Source organism: Meriones unguiculatus, chromosome 19, assembly GCF_030254825.1.
Source record: "Meriones unguiculatus strain TT.TT164.6M chromosome 19, Bangor_MerUng_6.1, whole genome shotgun sequence".
In the NCBI taxonomy this organism is placed as follows: Eukaryota; Metazoa; Chordata; class Mammalia; order Rodentia; family Muridae; genus Meriones; species Meriones unguiculatus.
In genome coordinates this window covers 7,786,106-7,804,338 of record NC_083366.1, presented here as the reverse complement: position 1 = coordinate 7,804,338, position 18,233 = coordinate 7,786,106, and the positions used below count along the sequence as shown (strand labels likewise).

The 18,233-nt window shown below is 33.9% G+C and overlaps 1 protein-coding gene across 1 annotated transcript in view; it reads right to left on the bottom strand.

Annotated features, from left to right (window-relative positions):
* The window catches only part of Dnajc1 (DnaJ heat shock protein family (Hsp40) member C1), a 179,958-nt gene that overhangs the window by 83,608 nt on the left and 78,117 nt on the right, over nucleotides 1-18,233 (bottom strand). The window contains exons 2-6 of the mRNA XM_060372657.1: nucleotides 15,911-16,012; nucleotides 15,383-15,429; nucleotides 8,008-8,173; nucleotides 7,139-7,236; nucleotides 6,180-6,273 (exon numbers count right to left, since the gene is read on the bottom strand). Coding sequence (XP_060228640.1) covers nucleotides 6,180-6,273; nucleotides 7,139-7,236; nucleotides 8,008-8,173; nucleotides 15,383-15,429; nucleotides 15,911-16,012 — 507 coding nt within the window. The remainder of the gene's footprint in view (nucleotides 1-6,179; nucleotides 6,274-7,138; nucleotides 7,237-8,007; nucleotides 8,174-15,382; nucleotides 15,430-15,910; nucleotides 16,013-18,233) is intronic.

Sequence of the window (18,233 nt, the reverse complement as noted above, 5' to 3'; positions counted from 1 at the left end):
TGTCACCAGAAACCATGCAGAAGTCCATGATATGTGCTCCCGCTGACTAAAGGGAAAGGATGCTACTTTTTCAGTGCATCAATGACTGTAGACTCGGAGTTGAGAAAGAAACACAGAAGGCTTCTGTGACAACCCTTAGCCTCCTCCCAAAAACCATCCTAGATAGGAAACCATCGAAGAGAATCTTTAAAAGCTGTGACAAGGATGGTGAAGCATAGCTCTCCACAATTGATAGAGATGTGGGGGTGGGGGTGGGGGTGGGGGACTCAGTTTTCTTTAAGGGGCTGGTTCCTGGGAGTTTGACCATGTTTGAGTGAGTATATGGGCAACACATATTGGACTTGTGGGGAGATCACAAGGGTGGGAGCAAACCTGGAAGAACTGGGAAGTGATTGTGGTCTTGGTACATGATGTGAAATTCCAAAATAAAGAAGCAAGCTGCTGCTGATGTTTTAGAAAAGATGGAGAGTGATCTAAAGTGGTAGGAGCAGGGGGATCTGGGAATAAGCCATGTGGAAGAACTTTGGAGAAAGGTAGCAGGAAAAAAGATGAAGAATGAAGGACATTCCTTTCAATAGGAACATATCATAAGCACATTTCTGAAAACCTGCCTAAAAAGTCATAGGTTCATGTCATTTGAATGGAATGTTGTTCCATTCACTTAATGGTACATTCTTAGACTAACATATAATGTATAATAAGATTATAATAAAGAATAAAGAAAAATGTTACAATTGTGCACTTTGGGTAAGAGGTGAATTTCCTGCAAAGAGCTGGAAACTATAGCTTCCTTTGTCTGAGACAGTCATACTGATAGGAATGCAAAGCCTAAAAGTTGCTTTTGAATTTGGAATGAGACAGATGAGAACAAAGGAGCCATGTCCTTAACCTAACCCAATACAAGAACTACCCTCAACTTTTAGAACAATGAAAAACAGCCTGAACACTAAGAGAAATTCAGATCATATACCATACTTTACTTACTAGGAAACTGGTATTTTATCTCCTATATGCTAATATTTGTTGTTTTGATCTGTTTCAGCTTTCATTTACAATATGAACTAGTTGTGGCCTTTGGGCACATTATTCCACCAACTTGAATCATGAGTCTTTTTCAATTATAAATAGAGCATCAGTGAGACTATGTATCTTTAATTCCTACCTCATTAACATTCTGCTGGATACGTATGTGTTCTATATTTAGTAGTAAACTAGAAAGTTCTGATTTGTCTTTGTATCTCCAAGAACCTGTACCTTATTATGTCCGCATCCCCCACCCCCGCCCAGGAGCGGAAACAATCATAGAACTTTTGGCTTATGTTGTGAGGTCTCTTCAGTTTCCTACATCTTTTTGTTTGGTTGGTTTTGTTCTGTTTTGTTTTTTAAGACAGGGTTTCTCTGGGTAGCCTTGGCTGTCTTAGACTCACTCTGCAGACCAGGACAGCCTTAAACTCAGAGGTCTGCCTGCCTCAGCCTCCTGAGTGCTGTGCCCATCTGTTTCCCTACATCTTTACCTAGAAATGAAACTTCAGTCTTAGAAACTGCAGACTAACTCTCATTTGCTTACATAATACCAAAAAGGCTTACTGGGAATTTGAAAAATAGATTTTAGAATTATGAAAGAAAACAGCCACAACCCTTGGAGAATGATTTAACTTGGAGTAAGCGGCCAGGTCCTCAGTTTCCAACACACCCTAAGAGGCTACCTGTCCTCTTCCCCCATCCCAGCCACCCCCCTCCGCCCCACACCCCACAACTCTAAGTGCTTTGAGTGGATTCTGACAAGCGTCTCAGCAAAAAGCAGGGAGACGAGAAAAGAAGGGCCCTGGTTCTAAGAGAAGGCAGCTCCAAGCTGTCCACAGCTACCTTCTGAAACAGGAGGGTGCTTCCACAGAGCACCACAGGGAAGCACCACAGTATTCTATGTTTTAGGCAACTGTTAAAGCAGCTAGAGTAACTCACTGAAGACTCATCTCTACTGTGTTCATGTAGCCCATGAACCCTTCCTTGATGGTGGCAAAGGCTGCGCACACTGGAGCCTCCTTATGATAACATTTAATCATGTTTACATGACCAAGGACTAGACCTTAATGTGAAAATTTTACAACTTTAGAAAATGTACATCTAAATAAATTTTGTATATTATTAAGAAATATTACGTATCATGTAGTAAGCTACTAAAACAATGAATTCCCAGAAAATCAAACCATCAAGTAAATTGTGGGTACTTAAGATCTGTCTTATTTCAGAAAAATATGGAGAATATGGCTATAAGATATAAACTGATAACCAACTGCAGATAGGCGGCACTTCCTGAAAGAGGGTCCTAAGCCTAAATTATTACAGATTCAAATATATCCAACTCCAACACACACAATGATTAAAATAAACTAGGTTATAAAATTAAAGTTGAAAATAGACATAACACTGAATATATATTGTCAACTTCTGCTACTTTCTTGAATACAGAACATGATCAAGTAAAAAAACGACCTAGAGACAGGCCCACAACTCAGTGGTAAACATCATGTGTTTGAGGCCCAGGTTTCAAGCCACAGAAACATACATGCATAAGAGAGTGTGTGTGTGTGTGTGTGTGTGTACGCGCATACCTGCGGGCATGTGTGTGTGCACATGCATGTATGTGCGTGTGTGTGTATGTGTATATAATCTCCAGAAAAGGCATTATGAATCCTAATATATTTTTGTGGAAGTTATATGTTTACTACAATGAGCACAAAAGCCCAGCTCAGGCATACAGTTAAAGAATATGTACTCTGTTCAAAACTGTCATGGGAACAGTAAGCTAGTAGCAAGGTGTGGAAGTTCTTCAACATTACTGTTAAATTAGAGCATCAAAGCATAAAAACCCTCTTTTGAACTAGTTCCTTCTAGTTCATATCCTATGTACTTTGCTGATCTTTTTACTTATCTAAACATACTTTGTCAAGTTCTCCAATTCACTCATAGAGTCATGCCTTGTATTTGTTCTTCCTTGTCAATTAGTTAATCCTGTTTAAACATTCTTTTCAGATTTGTTATGTAAGATTTATTTGGTAAAAAATAATTTGCTAAATAGATATGCCTAAATCTAGAGATTTGCAATATAGTCTCTGATAGCAATATGATATCCTCTTTTTAGAAAAGTGGTTGAATCTTTTCCTCAGCCTTAACACAGTATGGCTTTGAGGAAAGTGCTGTATCTATGAAATTGTCTTTGAAAAACATAATACAAAGTGGCCACTTCTACGTTAAGTTGAAAACGTTGAGTTTTCCTTGTCATACTAAATACAAACAACTTACATCTCTGAACAACTGTAGGCATCTCTGGATATTAGATATTTAGCTTAAATAACCAATTGATCTAGTACCTGTACTCATGTGCTATAACTAACTGGTAAACCCCAGACATATTCATTTCCAGTGTTCCTTGTCATGCCTCGTTTTTATGTATGTTTAATATATTTTTGTTGAATTGGATTACTTAATTTTCAACAAATGACGAAAAGAAAATTTACATATCAAATGTTTATATAATTATTCTCATTTAGATTTCAGGGAAGGGGGAAGAGAAAAAAGAATTTAGACCAACAAAACAGGCAATATATTAAGTCCCCCTAGGAATGTCTGATGCTAACTAATAAGAGAACTTAGAAGCAAAATCTGAGCAAAATAACACTATTCCAAATTCTGCTGGGTAATTTTAAAGGAATTATTATCTAGAAGATGATTGGGAGGGAAGTTGGGGAGAGAAGTTGTTATGACAACAGGCTGGTATAGATTCTGCCTGTGTGAAGTTCGCTTGCTGGAAGCCGCTAAATCTCCCCACATTCATATATTTTGCAGCTCACGTGTAATTAACTTTTCAGGAAATTCACAGGTTTCAGAGAAGAAAAGTTCTCTCCACTGTTAACTACTTAACTAACTTATTCATAAGGATCTTTGTAAGTGCTTATATCTGTACCAGTCACATTTGGTATAACAGTATATGATTCAAAAATATCGTGTAAGAAAGATAAAATATAAGCAGGCTATCAGCACTGTTTCTATAAAAACAAGTTTAATGCTTTGGAATGTTCAATATGAGAAAGGTTACATCTAGACATGAAAGACTAAAGGGACAAGGGCCCAGCTTTCAGTTCTTCTTTTAAAAAAAAAATTAATCAAGATAAAAATATGCCTCCTACAAAAGCATGACTATTGGTATGGTTTATATACAAAAGAGGACAATGACCATTGATGAGTCAATTCCTATGTAAATGTTAAATAAGAAATATATATTATAGAGTAGTAAGTAAGTATAAAGAACATGCCTAAAATTGAGATTTTATATATATATGTGTGTGTTTTTTATACATAATTTTTATAAGTTGTTAGTAAGGATTTTTTTTCTGAGTACTGTGCCAACTATTGGTCTATGTTTCTTAAAGTTAAGATGGCTACTTCTGAATTTCACAGTACCTTATTTAAAAACATCTCACAGAGGTATCCCAGTGTTGTCAATAGGCATGTGTAATCAACACTGTTCAATTTTATGGATGATAAACTAATTCAAACATCACAACAGATGAAAAACAAGAGGTCAGACCATGATATAATTCTAAAAGCAACTACTCAGAACAGCTTTACTCATGTCTTTCAGTTAATGTTTTCTTCTTCCCAAAAACATTTAGTGTGTGCATGCACAAACATACTTGTGCCATGATGCATGTGTGAAGGTCGCAGGATAACTATGCGCAGTTGGTTCTCTCCCTTCACCTTGACATGAATCCAGGAAAGGAACGGCTTACTCAGCTTTTACCAGATGAGCCATCCCCAAGACTCTAATGTTCGTAATATAAAGCACTTTCATGATCACAATAATTATATTGCTAGTCACAGCCAGAAAAACTAATTGTAAGTTCCTAAAAAAATTTAAAATATCAAGTGTTAGCTTTTTTAAAAAAAGGAAAATAGAAAACGTATCAGCAAGAAAAGATTAGTGCAAAATGCAAAACTTAGGCTTTTACAGGTCTAGAAGGCTAATGCCTCAGTGAAAACTGAAAAGCAAATAAAACCATACTCAAAAGTTAAAACTTTAAAACTCAAACTGATTAAGAGTTAAGACATGCAGACTTTCTAGGGAGACAGAAAGGTTATGTCTTTGTAAAACTTTATAATAAGGTAAAAACAAGTGTTTAATGTTAATTATAGATACCAGAAGCATATAATTTAAAGTAAATTATAAATCTAAATCAGCACATTTTACTTCTAGTTTGGCAAATTATGTTACCTGCTAATTAAAAAGGTTAATTCTACCAAATACAACTTATTTCAAATATCACAGATTAAATTATATCTGAAGTAATTAAGATTAAAGTGCCACATGGTATACATAATCATACTTCTCATTTATACTCTAGATTACCTATTGCAAAGACTCTAAAGTTGTAAAAAAGTTTTTTTAATGCAAAATTTTACATGGAAACATTATTTGTCATATGTACTCATAAATATACACTTTGGTAAATACAATTTTCCTCTCTTTTATTAACTGTTACAGACATAGTCTAAAACATTTGAACACTTTCCCAAATTTCAAGCTGGGTATAATAACTAAAATTAGCAAAAATATAATTTTATAAAATATGACTGGTGTGCTAAACACAAAGAAAAAAGTAAAATATCCATATATATATATGCCCTCCTATTTTATTTTTTGATGAGAACTAACCTGAAACAAAATCTCTGATTACTGGTAGGAAAAAAATAATGTTCCCACTCTCCTTGAAGTTGAAAATAAAATGGAAATTAATGTGCATTTTTGTGTAAATGTTCATGTAAAGATTTTTCTTTTTAATACGTTTAAATGCCATTAAAAGAACAGATCAGTTAATCAAACTGTTACTTTTAGTAGTTTTTCCTTTAAGGGTAAAAGCAGATTAAACTGTTACTGTTTTTATAAAGTTTCCTTTTTCCAGTGTCTTGGACTTCAATAAGCAAAATAAGAGATAACTGAAGGACTAGGTACCTAAATAATCTTAGAACAATTCTAAGTTAGGGTTACCTTATTCAATCAGTATTATGAAGCATGTACTATATATCGGCATTCAAAAAGCAGTCATGGTCATAAATTACTTCATGAATAATTAAAAATGAAAGCATGGTATCTAACATTCTATGAAAGAAGGGCATTTTACCTGGATTAGATGAGGCAATGCTTTTAGTGTAAGGCAAAACCAAATTCCCAGTTTGCATGGAAGCAGATCATGCCATTGTGGTTTTATTAGCAATCTAAAAGTGGGGAGAAACCCAAGCAACAAATCAGAACAATAGACAAAGTTGAGAAACAAAAAATTTTAAGAAATTATGAAATGTTTTATGAACATCAATTTAAATTAAACAATAAGTAAAGTTTTCAATAATGTACTTAAGACAGTTGTCACTAATCCTTAGTCTTACTATGAACTGCAGTGGTTGCAAACATGGTGTAGATAAAAAGTACAAGAATCTAACCTATAAAACTTTGGGAAATGAGGTTTCTAACCTAATTGGAGGGGAGGGGCTAGAGCTGCATTTGCTCAAAATATATTATATGCATGTATGAGATCTTAATTAAGAAATTAAAAAATCTAAACCTCTCCCCGTTTAACCTGGGCTTTCATCACTTGTACAAAATGAATTCTTAAACCTTATGATTACTTTAGCTTCTACCACAAGCCATCATCAGAGTGTTCCTAAGTGCTGACAAGTAACTACCAAGATGACAGCATAAACAAACCAAGGCATAAAAATTAATGACATCTACAGCTGGAATCATTACTCATTTATGTCATCAAAACAGAAGACAAGCAGAATGGCTCTGCTTACTTTTCATCTCCTCTCTACTTACTCTCAGTTCTAAGGAGAGACATATTATTCTAGTAGCATTTGTTTCATAAGTTCAGTACAAAACTTACAAACTAAAAGACATTGAGAGGTTAGTATTTAGATATGTAGCAACAGTTTATAAAAAAGAGAAAACTTTCAAGAATTTTGCTTAAGCTTAGAATTTATCTTATAAATTATGCACATAAGACAGATGTGACAGCACATCTGAAGTAAGTATATACATGTAATAGAACCATATTAAATTACATACTATTTTGTGCACTCCTACCTTTCATTCTTTTCAGAAGCACCAAGTTTTGCTGCATCCACACTCTTGCTTCCCGTCTTCTTCTTTCTCTCTCTCTTTTTTCTACCAAGCAGTTCATCCTTACAGTGAAAAGAACAGTAATGTTTGTCTTTAACGTGTATACTTCACATGCTATATTCTTTTGTAAAAAGAAAACACTAGAAGAGCATTTATGTAAACGTATGTAAGGGTCCAACATGATCAAGGAAAATCATCAATCTTTCACAATAACTGTTGCCATGGTATCCGACCTTTAAGACACATGAAATTCAGCATTGTCAGTCTTATGTATCTCCATGGCAATCAAAGTTTTCTAAGAAAAAAAAAAGCATTCAACTTACTTTCTATTATCTATGCACCTTTAATAGAGCCACACTAAAAATAGTAAATTCATGAACATTTATAAAGGTTTGATTTTGTATAATATATAAAGTCCATAGCATATTATTAGCCTGAGAAAGTATAATAAATCCTTTAACAAACTGATCCATTAAGTTATAACATATACACTTTAAATTTCATTTTGTTTTTAAAGTAAACACATTATATATGAAGCCTGTGACAAAAATTTCTCAAGTAATTACATTAAAAAATTCTACTTAGTAAGATATAGTTCTATTTTACAAAGTTTTATTACAACTCAAATGCTGTATTTTTTTAAAAGAATTTTTTTTAAATCATGGGTTTTTCTTGGCATAAAAATAAATCAAGCAGTAAGTAGTGACAACACAACTATTAGAATATAGAGAACATGTAGAAAAATAGAAATTTCCACCTCTTGAGAAATAACTGTCTAAAATTCTATATAAAATAAAGGAGGTTGGGCCATTTGATTTATCACCAATACTTACCAGTTGTTTTTCCAGGTAGATTGACCAAACCACGGCATAATGACCCACTGTGAGAATAATGAACAAGAGTAATGCCAGCTCAGCATTGCTCATTTTTCTCACTCGCCTATAGTAGAATACAGGCTGTCGCCAATCAGGAAGTCCATTGATCAGAATATCATCATACCTGTGGCAGCAAATATAACAGTTCTTCACAGAGAATTTCAGATAAAGTAAAAAGAAAGTAAAGCTAAAGAAAAACTTCATTTGCACCTATATTTAAAAACAAAAAGAATAAAACTTCTCTCAGAGACATAACAACCATGTAGTTTGCATCATGGTCCCTAGTAAGTCAAAGCATGATTACGCAGCTTCAGTAATGACCAGTCTTCAGGAAGGACCAAAGAAGTGATACACTAAACATCAGATTTCACAGTTTACAGCACCCAGTCATCTGACTCCTGGACTGACATGCCATACCTGTCTACAGTCTGCAGAAAATCCTCTACCACAGAATCAGCAACAAAACATAGGAGGCTTTCATGAAGGAAAAAAATAAAATAAAATCAGAGCTATCTGAATGACATATTATTTGAATGAATTATACATTAATTGAATAGAACTCAGGATACATTTTTCTGCTCCACACTTTTATTTTTACCCTCATGATAATGGTAGTTGAATGTTGAAATATCTACACATATTATTTTACTAAAGCTTCTTAATGACATAAATAAAACAAGTGCATTAAGATTTTGCAAATGTCATGTTCCTTTAAGAACAAAAAGATCTCAAGTTAGAGAAGGACATGAAACAACAAATGTATATCAGCGTTCACAATAAAACTGTTTATTTGTAAACACGTAAGTAGCAATTTCCTCATTTGTGGCTTTTGCTGGAAGGGAAGAACACTGATACATAACAGTTCTCCTTGTAGTAGGTTTACATCATCACGCTTCGTACTATTAGGCTAAAAGAATTGTTTTAAAATAAAAATTCAAGTGAATTTAAATTTATCTGTCAGCTTTTGAGCAAACATTTTAAGATTAAAAATAAGTTGTGATTGTGAAACTCAGAATGATCACGCGCATTGTGTGTACAATACACACAACCTGTTAATCTTAATTGAACACAACTCATTAAATATTCTAATCACACTATTTCCAGAATTAAACCTCCACTGAAAGGCCTAATTTGGTGCAACACATTGACCAAAATATTTTAATTAAAAATATTCTGAGTTAGTAGCAGGCCTAATTACAGGAATAGAAATAGGACCTATATTGTCAGGCAGGTCAGTAGAGCTCAGTAGTAGGTTTTTCTCAAGTAAATTGACCGATCTAGGAATAATAGCGCAGCTGCTAAACTGCCAGTCTTGACATGTAAATCAATTTAAATGCAACAACTGCAGTAGCCACTTTGATAGTTATTAAATTGATACCTTGGAGAGGCTAGAAATATAAAGAGCAGAGGGTTTATTATAGAAAACTTTTTTTTTCGATAGAAAAACACTAGTTATTAATGTTAAGTATAATTTTTTTAGCCAATCTTTAAAAATATGACTTTTGGATCAACTTTAATTATTACTGTTACTAGATCAGATTATCCAAGTACTAAAAGAAAAGGTTATTTACAAAAGTCAAGTTACACTATGGTTTTGTGGTGGCAAGGCCAGACAAAAATTTGATGTTAAATAGTCTCTTTTTTAAGAGAATTCCTTAAGTATTAACTTCAAGATACAACATTATGACTCTGTCTTTAGATTTCTATCTTTAGAATTTAAATCTTTCTTTTACAAACTGGCTAATTTAGAGCCATGTAAAAAGATGTCAGTGTATCATAAAATCACAGCACTCAAATAAGGTTCAGTGAGCATTAGGTCCAACATTATTTTTAATTTAACTTTATTTTTAATAATTTATTCACTTTATATCCCAATTGTAGGCCCCTCCCTCATCTTCTCCTAGCCCTCCACCCCCCCACATTTAGTCTGAACTTGGTTCTACATCAGATTTCTTGAGAAAAATAAAGGCAAATTAAAAAATCGTTATTTTTCAGAAATATCTCCACTGAAATAACTTCTGAAAGGTATGGTTATCAAAACAAGTATTTGAGGATGTGGAGTTGATGTTTTATTAGCATTTATACAATTATTAAAGCTGCTTTACATCTGAACTGTATTGAAAGAAAATATAGTTACACTCATAACTAAGGCTCTTCTATCAAATATTTTTCATCACCATCACTTGGGAAAGCTTCTATTTTTCTATCACACACAAACTATATTTAGTATACAACCAAATTCAAATGAACAGGACATGGGAAGCAGCAGATAGCCACTGGGCTGTGCCTGCCACTGTGAAAAACACTGTCGGAATTAAGCGTGTGGTCATGATCTCTTGATTCTACCCCAGTGAATATTACGGCTCACACAACTGGACATTTGAAGGAAAGATGGCTTCTATTAGAGCTCGCTTTTAAAAACATATGTTACTAAAAGATAAATTACTACTTTCTGATGGGACACTAAAAAGACAAATATACTTCCTAAAATACACACAGTTATTTAAGAAAAAAATATGCTGACAAAACAAAATTTACATCACTCTACTATGTTTTTCTATATTTAAATACATACTGCTTAAATGATCTGTGAGATGGATAGAAGCTATTCTTAAATCTGCATATGACCCAGATTAAGAATGTACAAATAAAGTGAGTAAATTATAAAATATAAATTACAAAAAGAAAAAAATGTACAAATGTATAAATGTGTTACAAGTTAGAAGATAAAAAAATCACTAACACATACAAATAAAAACTGACATGGAATTATAAAGGGATCTTCTTGAAATTTAAAGCACTAATTGATCAATTCCACATATCCAACATATGGCCCAATGCACATTTGCTTCATTTCATTTTCTTAAATACACATGATAAACATAAAATAACACTTGCTCAATTGTTAGTGAGTTCCACACTAGAATTGCAATTCATCACACACCTGCTGGCTAGCAGTACTGGAAAACAAATTTAAAATAATCTTAAATTACCAGCAGAAAACATTTATATTAATTTAAAAGAGCAACAAAAATGGTGAATTAGAAAAAATGAAAATCTGAGTAGTAAACTATGAATAAATAACTCTGGCATTTGTCAACACTAAATTTCCTATCATACAGTATTCATTTTTTTTTATCTTAAAAATAACAATTTCCATTTAGGTCAGATTTTAAACCTTCCAGTAAAAATCAGTTGTACAGAATTGATATAAATGAGAAACAACACTAAATTAACTGATCTCATGTGTGTATATGTGTGTATGTGTGTGTGTGTGTGTGTGTTTATTTGTCAAATCTATTGTGACACATAGCATTTTTATATAAGGTATATGTGTCTGACAGCTTCAATTTTGGAAAAGTCCCAAGTTAGATTTCTTATTTGAGAAAAAGGAATTTGAACAGATCTGTAATAAAATTTACAGCAGCTTTGTAATCTACAAAAGTTTTAGTAGATTAAAGTTAACGCCACATTTTAAAATGCATTTGTGCATAACATGATTTTATTTGGTAAACTAAAAAAATGTTTAAGATTTACAAATGTAGTAATATAACAAAGGAAAACTTAAGTTGCATAATTAGATTAACAGAAATACTAGTTCACCAGGTGTTGGGGCACACACCTTCAACCCTAGCACTCAGTACGCAGAGGAATGAAGATTTATGTGAGTTCAAGGGCAGCCTAAACTACATAGAGAGGCACTGTCTCAAAAAAAAAAAAAAAAAAGGAAAGAAAGGGAGGGAGTGAGGAAGGAAAAAAGGAAAAAATACTAGTCAAAATTTATAATAAACTTAAAAGTGTGCAGGTGAATATTATCTAAGTATGATCTAATGCACAATAAGTAGTTTTCATAAGTTTACGTCAGAACTTTGGGAACTTGTGTAGAAGTCTGTGCTGGGTCATATAGGCTGCTAGTCTTCCAATGAGCAAATCTGCTATGGCGTTCAGGGAAGAACTCTGGGCTATGAATCCTTACACTCACCAGGGAAATCTGTTAATTTTTTGCTATGCTATAATCTATGCCTTTGAGGAATGGGGAAATTAAAGTTTTCAAATGTTTTTCTAGCAATCTACCTAAAAAATGAAACTCATGTCTGTAATGAATACTTTTTATGCCAATATTCAGAGCACCTTCAACACAAAGTATTATAAGCCACAGGACCATCAGATGATGAATGATAAACAAAAAATCCTCATAGTCGAATAGTGTTCAGTAGTAAACAAGAATGAAGTATTAGAGTGTAATGTAGTATGAATAAACTTCAAAAACATTATGCTAAGAGAGAGGAGCCTGTTGCAAAGGACTAGATTTCTGTGTCATGAACAGAAAGACATTGATAAACACAGTGAACAGATCTGTGGTTGTGTAGGCCTGAAACTCTAGTAGGAATTACCTATGAATGGGCTCGGGATACCTTTTTTTTGAGGATAAAAATGTTTAAAGACTAGGTTGTGAAGACAGCATGTTCACCTCTGTACGTTATTACATGTCACTGGATTATACACTTACAGCGGGTGATTTTCATGATAGGCAATTTATACCTAAATGAGGCCATTACAAAACAAAATGTCAGTTTCTGAAGGAAAAAAAAAAGCTATCCCATTTGTTAACTTATTCATTGCATTGCTATCCCTTTCCCACCAAACAATTCATCAAATTTCATAAAAGCATAATTACATCTGGAGAATAAACAGGAAACATTTTATGATAATTTTTAAACTGTACATGCCTAGGTTATAATCTTAAAGCACTTGCTCAATGAACATTTATGATACAGAATTGTGACAACAAAATGTATTTTGTGAGAGTAGTATGAGATGGAGTTTTAGAAGATGCAGCTGACTACTCTTTCTGTTTTAGGAATTAAGAGTCTTTACTACAAAGATCTGCAAACATGTCTTTCTCCTATAAGTCTAAATACTCAAAGGCCACCTGGCCTCAGGCACAAGCTTTAGATAAGTGATTCTCAGTTTGATTAGTTAAGACTTTTGCCTCAAGGAAAACCAGTTACCAAAGAGTTACTTGTGCCTCAAGGGGTATAAATACTACAGATGTTTTTGTTAACTGTCAGGTCCAGTTTTGGGTTTTTTTGTTGGTTTGTTTGTTTTGTTTTGTTTTTTCCTGCTAACACTAAATGTAGAGGGAATTATTCCTAAAGAGATTGTGTCAGATGAGTCTATGCTAACACAGAGACAGTGAATAGGTAAGAAGTGATTTGCTGTGAAAAGAAAGAAAAAGCTTTAGTAATTAAAAGAAGCTACTATAAAATTTACTGACTCGTAGATAACAACCAGCAAAAAGACAAAATTTGATGGCAAAGATATTGGCAAAATAAAGCAATCTATCTTTATAACACATTCTTGATGTGTGAAATAAAACTAGCAGTTCACTAATGGAGCTCTACTAGAATAAATGTACAGAGTAACCAAAGCTTCTTTCAACAGGTTATCTAAACTATAGGAATACCTAGATCAATGCCAGTCAGTTCTTGCTACAAAGCAAAGAGCTTAAAAATAGTATCTAAATCCCTTACTTTACAACCTGATCAAGTGGGGTATTCAAATTAAACAATTAAGAACCAGGAAGGGCAGCTAACATTTTAGGGCATAGAATTATTCCAGGCCACGTATCTGAAGAAAACTTTAGACTGTGTTAGCCACATAAAGAAATAAGATACTTAGTTCTACTTTGGCTTAGGTCTCAATGAGTTGTTCTGTTTAAAACAACACTGACTACTTTCCAGTGTTGTCCACTATGGTCTCATGAAAGCAACCTGTTGGACTCCAGCAGCACTGTTATTGCTTGTTTTCTTTTAAAGACTAACAAGTTCTGAATAAAACAAACAAACAAAAACAGTTTATTTCACCTGCAATGATTTTTTGTAAAACTTTTGTTTCAGTGGCATGTGTCTTAAAGGACAATTTAAAATGTGTTTCTTACCAAGAGTCTAATTTTAAAATCTCCAAACATCTCACAACTGGACCTCCATTCCACATATTCTACAGCACAAGGAAGGCCTCTGTAAGTGGCTGGCACTATAAGCCACTACGCAAGCATATATACTACTGCACTTTTTTTTTTAAATTTTTTACAATTTACTCATTATATATCCTGATTAAAGTCTCCTTTCTCAACTCTTCCCAGTCCCACCCTCCCTCTCTCTTCCCCTAGTCAACTGAAAGGGGGAGTTCTCCTCTGCCATCTGCCCATAGACTTCCCATCAGGCTGCCTAGATCCTCCTCCTCTGTGGCCTGGCAAGGCTGCATCATCAGGGGCAAGTGATCAAAGAGGAGGCAATCGAGTTCATGTCAGAGACTAGCCCTGCTCCCCTTACTGAGCAACTCACATGGAGACTGAACTGCCAATCGGCTATATCTGACCAGGGGGTCTAGGTCCTCTCTATGCATAGTCCTTGGTTCACCAACCCTACATCCAATAGAGAGCTAATATCTAAAACACATAAAGAACTCAAGAAATTAGACACCAGCAAACCAAATAATCAAATTAAAAAATGGGGTACAGAGCTAATCTGAGAATTCTCAACAGAGGAATATTGAATGGTAAAAAAACACTTAAAGAAATAACCGCTCTTCTAAAAAAGACAGAGAGAGGCCTGAGTGAGGGGCAGCCTCTACCCTAAGACACAAAATCACTTTAGCAAACTTAGGATAGAAGGCAAAACGTGCAAGTCTAACAATTTATAACCTATCTGGGGGCAAAGAAACATAAGTACATTTAAGTGATTACTAAAATGATAATCTCAAACACTTAAGGAGGGGCATGAGGGTAGTGGGTCCACCAAATATGAATAAGAGCTATTTCTAATATACTGTAAAGAATGGGCATTTGGTTAAAATCAAGCGCTACTGGTTTTTTCACAGGGCATAAAGACCCATGTTTAAAAGACATTTTTTCCCTTTCTTTCTTTTTTTTTGGGGGGGGGGTTTCGAGACAGGGTTTCTCTGTGTAGCCCTGGCTGTCTGGACTCCTTTTGTAGACCAGGCTGGCCTTGAACTCATAGAGATCGACCTGCCTCTGTCTCCCAAGTGCTAGGTAAGGCATGCACCACCAAGCCTGGCTTTAAAAGTCTTTTCTAGTGAAGCAAAACTTGCTAACTTTATGACTCATATTCCTAGACTGTAGGTCCTGAATCAGCCTAGGGAATAGGTTCAAAAGAAAGAGCTCTGCTCTACTTACAAGAATGTAAGTAAAACAATGCATTTCTTGGAATAAACAAATAAAACTTAACCTAAACAGGACTTACTTCTTTCCTTTTAAAAGCTATAGCATGAAACTTGCCCATCAAAATTCAAAACACAAATGAGTACTCACCTCTGCCTTCTCTCATCATCCTTTAAGACTTCATAAATGGCCACCAACTAAAACAGAAGCATTGATTTAAAAATAAACATACTTTCAACAGTAAGAAATATAGGAGGATGAATGCTCTAAAAAGCACATGCAGAAAACCCCATATGCCCACCTATGCAATAAACAGTAAAAATCCAATTATAAGTAACATTTTATATTTTTGAAAGCACCTTAGAAGTTTAAAAACTGCTTGATATCAAAATAAATTTTTGTGAAAGGTATAAAAGTAATAGTTTAACTTAAAAATATTTTAAGAACATAATCTAGACAAGAAAATTATGACAACTGTCACTCTCCAACAACTAAGAAACTCTAAATGACATAAAATGTTGGTAAAATAGTATTCCATTAAAAACAAAAATCTAAACATTATATATTTAGAGTATTTTATCTTCAAATGAAAAATCCTCTATATAAGTTAATATAAGCACTTAGTTAATACAATTGTCACTGTATGTTTATACATAAGTAAAATTGCAGTTCACTTACTTGTCTGAACTGAGTCTCTGCATTCTCATCTTTATTCTTGTCTGGATGTAAGGTCAGTGAGAGCTTACGATATGCTTTTCTGATGTCTGCAGATGAAGCATCCTGGGTTGGAAGGGGGAGGGGGAAAAATACAAAGCGAACTTTGTCAGAAAGAAAAATTCCCAGAACCTTGTTAAGATCTGAGAAGACAGCCAAGCAAGTGCAGGACCCCAGGCAATGTAATTTGAGCAATCAGTCTAACAGCCATGCTATGCAGTTAGATTGATCCACATGACTCAACAATTATTCAATCCAATTTGGTTTTCCTCTTAACTTTTTAATGCCATACAGTCATTTTAAGAAGTCAGTCTTTGGCAAAACTTTTCAAACACTTGCCTCCCTAAAATTAACCAATAAATCTTTTCCAGTAATTAAGATACAAAAAAGACAAATTAAAAATTAATATATCTGTGTGCCATCAAAGAACTTTATTGTTTATGTGATAATCTTAAAACCAGTTTCTGAAGCCCAAACTTATATGTATAGTTTCTTTATTGTTATTTACTATCCAGCACAATTTATGCAATCCCAGTTTCACATGTCAAAAAGTTTCAATTTGAAGGGAGGTAAACTTGCATTTATTTAAAAATGAGTTATAATTACAAACAGCTATGTACTTTAAAGGGCATGTCCACCATTCTACTGTCTCCACAGTCTGGACTGAGAAAAAAACAACCTTGCCCATTTTTCATGCATTACTAATACCGTTTAAAACACACACAAGGTCAGTGTAGATCAGTGCTTCAGGTTAGGGAGATGTCAACGGAATAGTAACCTTGTCTGTGCAGATACAATAAGAAAACATCATTTACATAGCTAGAATAAATACACATCAAAGTTCAAAACTTCATTTCCACTATATTAAAAGCAGATTCTTGAGGCAAGTGATAGTATAGTAGCTTATTAAATTTTGATAGTTATTTGTACAATTAAATACTAAAACTATTTTACTAAAAGGCTTAAACAACTGAAAACTCAAACCAACACAAAAATCTATATACATGGGTCAAAAAGTTGTTAAAGAAAAAGATTTGTATTAAAAAAAAAAAGAAAAAAAGAAAAAGACAAAAAGACTCCAATTAGCCTGTCAAAGCTTTCCTTTATGAGCCGGTGTTTTCACTCTCGGTGGTGGGGATGGTGTGCTTGTTGCCCTGAATACTTCTATAACTTATGGAGGGCCTAGGAACTATAAAACTCACAGTAAAACTTGCGGACAATGTTTGTATTATTTCATTTTAAATTTGCTTAAGGAAAGGCTGTACTTCCCACATCAGATAACAGGTAATAAATGAAAGAAAGGGGTTATTTAATGGAAATGTTTGATGGATCCTTTTGTCATATAAGGAGGCTACGACACAAATGAATAAACAATCTAAAAATTTAAATATAATTTTGTTAAATTAATACTGTATCAAAGAAGATCCAGAAGCAGATTTTTAAATAAAGTACAAGTTCATATTTTTCCATTATAAACTCATATACATAATATAACATCTATGACTTAAAAATAAAAATGACTACTTGTCACCCAAGGCATTTCTTTGCTTCTGGTCTTGTCTCCTCCAATTTTCTGCCACATTATACATCCCAAATATAAATACAGCCAAATAGTGCTATTTCAACATCTCCAAAAGTTTTAATTACCTTCATCAGCTGTTTTCCCATCACATGACCTTTATCTCCCAACCTTGCTGGCCTATCTTGCTGGCCTCCCACATAATTACACTTGAGGTACAGTTCACCATCCTTGTGTTCCTGATTTTTACTTGGCTACAAAGCCAGACCATCCTCTCCTAAGGAGCTGGCCTCTCAGGCTAAACACAAACACCAAAGAGTTTCCTCTTTCGAATCTGCCTGACAGGTTTTTTTACCAATAACGTCTACTCTAAGCGACTATAGCTTTTCCCATCTAAAAAGATGACTACCGGACAAGTTGTATCTTGAAGTAACGTCTGTTTTTATTTAATGTAAGACATTTAATTGGTCTTAATTTTAGCCACATACAAACCTACTGTGTATAGTTATTGGGCCCAATTTATAAAAAAGTAAGACAGGAAAAACTAAGATATTCAAGTTATACTGTTTACACAAAAATGAAGATAGAATTCGATCCCAAAAAAATATCAGTTTGGGATCAAAGCTATGTTGGCCATTTTACTTAAGATTTAAGCTTAAATCTGTAAAAGCAGGAAGCTTTCGGGGAGGCAGTGAAAGTAACCATTACCATTTAATAATCTGATAAACAGTGGGAGTAAATCAGCCACAAATCAGGTATGCCCCACAA